We start from the raw sequence: 7,720 nt of genomic DNA, 5'->3' as shown, positions 1-7,720 counted from the left end.
GCATGGGTCATGTTAGCCGGCCGATACAAAACAAGCACTATATGTGTGCCAATTAACGCGCCTCGTTCGCTCGTGGATTACCCGCCGTGAAAATAAATAGAAGTTGAGTCTAATGTAAGTAGTTGTGATTGTATGTGTTGGGAAGCTGTGGATGGGTTGCATGTGGCGATCAGTTTTCACGCCGTTCAGTTCAAGGAGAAGTCGGCCTAGTATTTTACGAGTGTATAGGCGGGGATCTTTCAATATTCATCATCCTATCCGTCCGTCCGTCTGTCCGTCCGTTCGCTCCATCCATCCATCCACCCGTCTATTCATTAATTCCGTCATCCATCCCATCCATTCCATCCTCCATCCAGTCATCATCGCATCCAATCCATCCATCCATCCATCCATCCATCCATCCATCCATCCATCCAATCCATCCATCATCATCCATCCATCACACAGCGTTAGCAGCATTCATCCGTTCGTCGTCCTTGTCCGGCCGCCCCGTCATCTAGTCCGTCCGTCCGTTCGACGTCCGCCGCTTTCATCCAAATCCATCCATTCACCACCTATCCGTCCCTCCATCGCATCCATCCATCCTTCCTCCATCCATCTATTCCATCCTCCATCCATCCATTCATCCATCCATCCATCATCATCCATCCATCCATCCATCCATCCATCATCATTCCATTCCATCCATCATCCATCATCCATCCATCCATCACTCCATTCCATCCATCCATCCATTCATCCAACCAGCCAGGTTAGCAGCATTTCATCCGTCGCTCGTCGTCCGCCCGTCCATCTGGTCTCGGTTCCGCATCCGTTCGACCGTCGCGTTTCATCCATCCATCCATCCACACCTATCCGTCCCTCCACTCGATCCATCCATCCATCCATCCATCCAATCCATCCATCCATCCATCCATCCATCCTCCATCATCCATCCATCCATCCATCCATCCATCCATCTCATCCATCCACATCACCCATCCACTCCACCATCCCATCCACCCATTCCATCATCCATCTCATCCATCCATCCATCCATCTCCTCCATCCATCACCATCCATCCATCCATCTCCATCCATCCATCATTCTCCCATCCATCCATCCTACCACCCATCCATCCATCCATCACCATCCATCCATCCATCCATCCATCCCATCCATCCATCCATCCACCCTGCCATGCCACCGATCCATCCATCCAGCCACTCCATCCATCCATTATTCCATCGCCTTCACGCTATCCACATAAAGTAGTGTGTCGCCTGCGGACCACTAATTAGTGCGTGATGAGCTCGTGTTGAGGCCTAAGCATCTAATTAATGAGAGGAGTAGTTATTATTCTATGCGTGGCTATAATGGACACAGTGGAAGTGCAGTGCCGTGCTGAACACCACCTCACGAGATCATGGATTCTGTGAGCTGTGATAATGATGATGTACACTCGTGCCATATGCTTGGTGTCTAGTTACTTTACTACGCGTTCCTCATCATATGGGTCCGTTCCACACCAACCCGTCTGATTCGTAACAACAGTTTAGAAGTAGTTAGCAGGATTATAGGTACCCTATAGGGTACTATAACTTTGGCTAGCGAACACGATGATGCGGAATTGTCGTTCGTAACTCTAAAAGGCATTGACATGTCACAAACTTTCGCAGTAGCAATAATCGAAACGGTTTAATACTAATCACTACAAAATCTCCGAATGTTACCTCCATGGCTATAGAATGCCTTCTAGCTATGTGTCACAACTTGTTCCGTGCATGTACAGAAACTAATCGGCACGCAACGTACGGACGAACTGTCATGTCCATCGATCGTTGACACGTAGGACAATTTACAGAAGAGAACACACCCTGCGAGTATCGGCCGCCAAAGGTAAAACTCCAGGTGATGCTAGAGCTTTACCCACTCACTGTTTTTCGGAGTAACGCTCGCAGTGGAACGTAATCTCGCAGTAATATTTATCGGATCGGGACTCGTTAGTCGATACGACGGGTCAATGGATGCATTTTGGATGATTGAGGGGAGATGGCTAATGTTGATTTCACGTGTTCAGGTAATCCGCAACGCGCGGTGTTCGTGCTGTTTGTGCGCTGATAGGCAGGAGCACTGTTTTAGATCTCATTAGCCATTATCAGTGGTACTCTTGCGATGAGAGAGAGAGAACGAGAGGGAAGGGAGAAAGGAGGCGAGAGAGAGAACGAGAGAAGAGACGAGAGAGAAGAAGAGAAAGAGAGAGATAGAGAGAGAGAGAATGATCCGAGAGAGAGAGAGAGATGAGGACAAGAGCAGAAACGAAAGAGACGAGGAAGCGAAAAAAACCGAGACAGAAAAGGAGAAACACACAGCACGCGCACGCACGCCACTGCACGCACGCAGCGACGCGACGCACGCACGCACGACGACCAGTCACACACACACATCACTACACCACACACCCGAGCGAGCTGATAGACAGATAGGGCGAATGAATAGAGAGAGAGAGAGAGAGACACAGAGAGGCTGACAGAGACTAGAATCGAATCGCGTGGTTGAGATACGTAACGCGGCGGGAAAGTGACATCCACAGTTCTTCCGTCACATACGCAGAGAACGGTACCTTCCGTCACATACGCAGAGGACTCCTTCCGTCACATACGCAGGGAAGGACTCCTTCCGTCACATACGCAGGGAAGAACTCCTTCCGTCAAATACGCAGGGAAGAACTCCTTCCGTCACATACGAAGAGAAGAACTCCTTCCGTCACATACGCAGGGAAGAACTCCTTCCGTCACATACGCAGGGAAGATCTCCTTCCGTCACATACGAAGAGAAGAACTCCTTCCGTCACATACGAAGAGAAGAACTCCTTCCGTCACATACGCAAGGAAGGACTCCTTCCGTAACATACGAAGAGAAGAACTCCTTCCGTCACATACGAAGAGAAGAACTCCCTCCGTCACATACGCAAGGAAGAACTCCTTCCGTCACATACGAAGAGAAGAACTCCTTCCGTCACATACGCAGGGAAGAACTCCTTCCGTCACATACGCAGGGAAGAACTCCTTCCGTCACATGCGAAGAGAAGAACTCCTTCCGTCACATGCGAAGAGAAGAACTCCTTCCGTCACATACGCAGGGAAGGACTCCTTCCGTAACATACGCAGGGAACGACTCCTTCCGTCACATACGCAGAGAAGAACTCCTTCCGTCACATACGCAAGGAAGGACTCCTTCCGTAACATACGCAAGGAACATACACAATTATATTCGAACGATCGATATAGTAAATCAATCTGCTAGTGTCAGACACTTGGATTTCCAAACACGAGCGTACGTGCATGCGATAAAGATACAGTTAATTCTGCCTGTCCTCAATTTCTAGAATCGTGTGAAATTCACGAAGTTTACTGCTTATATCCACACACCGTGCTCTACTGAATAGCACAATCTTCTCGTTTCCTATTCGATTTTTAAAATTTACTATTACTATTATTTTACTATGATTTTTAAATTCAACTATGCACTCGTGTCTTAAGAGTTTAAAAACAGTTTTCAAAACAGTTGTGGGTCAGAGGTTCGTAGTATGACAAATACTCGTATCCAAATGAATAATAGATTATCATTACACGCGCCTTAAAATGACGTGATAAAAACGATAAACCCGCGTTAGAAAAAAAACCGGTTTTTCACTGGAACTCGCTGCCACGTCCTCGCCATGAAAAGCGTACTAAGGAAATTCTTTATGGTTTAGTCTATTATACCCAGTAAACTCTGACCGCAGGTCTCCCGAGTTTAAACGTAGGATTAGTAGCATTTTACGGTGACCTTCCATCCCACGTGTGAACATTGCCTTTCTTCTCGGATGTATCTCGAACAATAGATACTGCACCCACTCCACTGTAACATCATACATACGTACATGCACGTACGTACGCACGCACGCACGCACACACGCACGCACATACACACACACGCACGTACACACAGGTATATATATATATATGTGTAGTATCAGGGGTTAATAATGACAAATTGTCATTATTAACCCCTGGTAACATGTATGACTATATGCATGCATGTGTGTGCGTGCGTGCGTAGGTACGTCATGCATGCTACGTATTTAGCCACTATTATGACTTCCTTTAAATTTGTTTTGATGACAGGTAGAACTATACAGACATACTTATATTACCTTAGGTAATACAATTATCGTATCACCTCATGTGACGAACTAACTAGCATACAAGCTATAGTAACTAGGCTATACAGCGCCAGTAGATGCAGTACTTAGTTATGTAATTTAAATTATAAGTACTATCGGTCGGTCATGTCAAGTTATTGGCAATAACATCGTCAAATAAAATTCAACATCTAATCATTTAAACCAACATCGGATACATCGTACAAAAACACACAAATCATTATACAAATTCCATTTTCACCCCTCCATTTCTCTCTCGCTCGGGGGTTCGCCAGGTACTACGTTTATAACCCAGGAAGAAGGTTGGAAACCCATCGGAGGTATAAGTCAGCCGGTGGCCGGTGCTCGGGCCTTTACGCTCGCCTAGCCTCGCCTCTTATTTGCACACAATTCAAAAAGAAACGACAAACGCCCGAACCAACGGCGCCTTTCAGAAATCTACTCTCTGAGAACTTCCTCCCTCCTCGCTCCTCCCCCTCCCGCCTTCCTCCGCCCGCATCTTTGCCAAGTGAGATTAAACGAGATGCGTTCTACCGGAGACGTCACGTGCTTGCAGCACGCTTGTGAAGAAGCGTGAGCGAGAAGGAGAGGCGGGGGAGGGGTGAGAGAGAGAGAGAGAGGCGGAGGGAGGGGGTGAGAGAGAGTGAGACAAACACGACGAGATAAGTTCATCGACATTGCGCCAGCCATCATGCAGTGCACATATAACGTGTGAGGTGGCTCGGTGGACGAGCATACGCAACACCTGGTAGGGGCAACACCTGCTAGTCTCGCATTTATGATATAGGTTTAATGAATGCGCGTGCGAAAGGGAGAAAGAGAGAGAGAGCGCGCGAGAGCAAGAGGAAGAGAGAGAGAGCGACATGAGAGCCAGACTCGTTTTGAAAGGGATAATTTTTTATTGTAATGCAGCCGGGTCGTAAAGTCATAAAGCTGGAAGTCAAACAGTGTGAGAAAGAGACAAACAGAGGGGGAAAGAGGAAAGGTGAGAGAGAGAAAGATACAGCGAGACAGACATATAGAGAGGAGAGAAGGGGGAAGAGAAGAGCGCGAGTAGAGAGAGAGATGGGGGAGGGCAGAGAAGCAGAGAGGGGGAGGAGACGGAGAGAGAGAGAGAGAGAGGGGGGAGGGAAGGAGGAAGCTCAATAGCACAGCAAGACGTACGCTCCCGCAGATCACCGAAACGAGATTTCCGTGTTTGAATACTTACAAACTGGCTCTAGCACGGGCGCGCATACAATGCACACGAGTCCTTCTGGTCATTTTTTTGTTCGGAGTGGGGGTTAAACAAACACTGAAGTAGTTCTTCGAAGTGGCCCGTATATACGGAAACGGTTTCGGCAAATAACACGACGTATATGCTCTAAAATCTATGAAGCTAACGCGCATGTAACGACTAATGTACTGTCTGTAAACTGTTGACTAAGCGTTTTGAGTAGCCAGTGAGATGTGGACGTATCTTCGTGAATTATTTTCTAAAATAATTCAATCTTTACGAATGGTGCACTCAGCACTCGATACTCAGTACATAGACGGATTCTCTCTCGGCCTAGACTACGTGTTGCATCTTCCCGCTGCATCTTACAGAATAATTAGTGATTAACAATGAGCTTGGAGCTTCATCAACGCAGTCACACTCGTCACAATGGGCCATGACGCGTCACCAGGTGACAATGGCGTAAGTAACACCAGAGGCCCGTCGTTAAAAAAATAATTCGTCTCAACATTGTTCTCCTCATCTTCTCACAGACCGTTGACAGAAACACGGTAAAGTTACCCGTTTCTCACACGCAGTGTATGAGGAAAGCCCAGACTACGAGAAAAATGTTAATGTTAAGACTAATGTTTTAACTTTGTTTCTGACAACGAATCCAGGCTTTGCCACGGACAAACAATAAAAAAATCAATGAACAAGCATCGAGGAAGCAGAAGAACCACGAGGAAAACAACAGACAAAAGCAACGGGCATGGCTTCTGCTGCTTCTGCATCTATCAAACAGTGTGATGCCCCCTCTCCTTCTCACTCAGCAACCCCTGCTCAGCATTCCTCATTCCTACTCACCCTGCAGGGTAGGCGACCAGTCCCGTAGCCTCGCTCGTCCGCACGCTGGCATTGGACGACACGGTCAGACCCAACACCTTGTCCAGCTGCACCTGAAACACACACACAGACCCGAAAACATTAGCTCTCGCGTCTGGACCAGAGAGTTGAGCAGTAATTCTCTTCACACCATAATGGTGCTTACACACAAAACTTACACGACCAAGGTGTCACAATATCACATGCATGATACTTACTATGGCATGAGGAACATCTGCGTGTAAGAACCACAGTGATAGTCACTATATATATACAGGCCCAGCAGGTTTCTAGTAGACGAGCACACGAGGTGAGCCCACGAGAATGGGAAAGTATAGAATTGAAGGAAATATATAATATGTAGATTTCCCTCAATTCTATTATGTTATCACATATTATGTTTCCCTTAGGGAAAGTATCTATTCAGTGGATAATGCTTGCAGTGTCCCATTGTTGCCAAAAGCAGACAAAGAGACACGTTTTCCATAATAATCTAATTATCTGAATATACAAAACCGTAATTAAAACGTTCTGTAAATGGTACACGAACAACACAACATGTAATCTGATGTAATTAAACGCAAGTGAGATATCTACCGATCGGTCAACATGCCTGATCGTGTAATTACCAACACGGATTAGTTGCGCAGCCGCATGTCAATTACGTAGATAGCAAACGAAGGTGCGTGGTGTCAACTTGCGTGCAGGATGTCAGACGTAAGAACGCACACATAGTGCAGACACGCAGTGCGCGATACATTGTCACGTTGTCGTGTAACGTTGTTGTTACAACACACAGTAAAAAACACCTCGACTCTCCAACGCTCGCATTTTATTTACTACCCGAGCATTTTACTGACTTGAAACTCACTACGCGCCAAATTACAAAAAGCGGACTAAATCACCCAGCGCGCTCCGTATAGAGTCGACCCTCTTGCAAAACGGAGGAGACTCGAAACCTCGCAGGCAAACCTCCAGTTGAAAACCGAGTTCCGCAATCAGTCACCCCCCCCCACCATCTTGTAGTCATTCTAAAGTCATGTAATCATGTAGGCATCTAGTATTCTGTAATCATGTCTTGCCCTGGCAAAATCATTTTAAATGCTTCATTCTGTAAAAGCCTTCACAGTTCTTCCCCTTTCTTCTCCCCCCCCCTCCTCCTCCTCTCTATACACGCAACCCTGTCCCGAATTAAACCTAGGTCAGCGCTGAACCCGATGATGAAGTAATCAAGATGGATGTGACAAGCCGTAGCGTGGCTGGCCGGAGGAACTGTCGGCGCTGCCCGCGGTGGACAATGCGTGAGATTTCGGCCCGCGGCTAGAGTAGAGGGGCAGAGCAGTGGTGTGTGATGATTAGTAGTGGTGGACGGCGGGCATTGCCAGCGTCACGGCGACGCGCGCGCGACCTCAAGTAACATCCGCCTGCCTACAGTTCTCAACGCCGCAGGAGA

At 47.3% G+C, this 7,720-nt stretch overlaps 1 protein-coding gene across 1 annotated transcript in view; it reads right to left on the bottom strand.

Annotated features, from left to right (window-relative positions):
• The window catches only part of LOC106806518 (mitogen-activated protein kinase-binding protein 1-like), a gene marked incomplete in the record, with an annotated part of 88,752 nt that overhangs the window by 67,413 nt on the left and 13,619 nt on the right, over nt 1–7,720 (bottom strand). Inside the window, 1 exon segment of the mRNA XM_014808487.1 lies at nt 6,250–6,341. Coding sequence (XP_014663973.1) covers nt 6,250–6,341 — 92 coding nt within the window.

Source organism: Priapulus caudatus, unplaced genomic scaffold, assembly GCF_000485595.1.
Source record: "Priapulus caudatus unplaced genomic scaffold, Priapulus_caudatus-5.0.1 Scaffold166, whole genome shotgun sequence".
Taxonomy (NCBI): Eukaryota; Metazoa; Priapulida; class Priapulimorpha; order Priapulimorphida; family Priapulidae; genus Priapulus; species Priapulus caudatus.
Note: the sequence above shows the minus strand (reverse complement) of the source record. Positions and strands in the feature narration are given on the sequence as shown.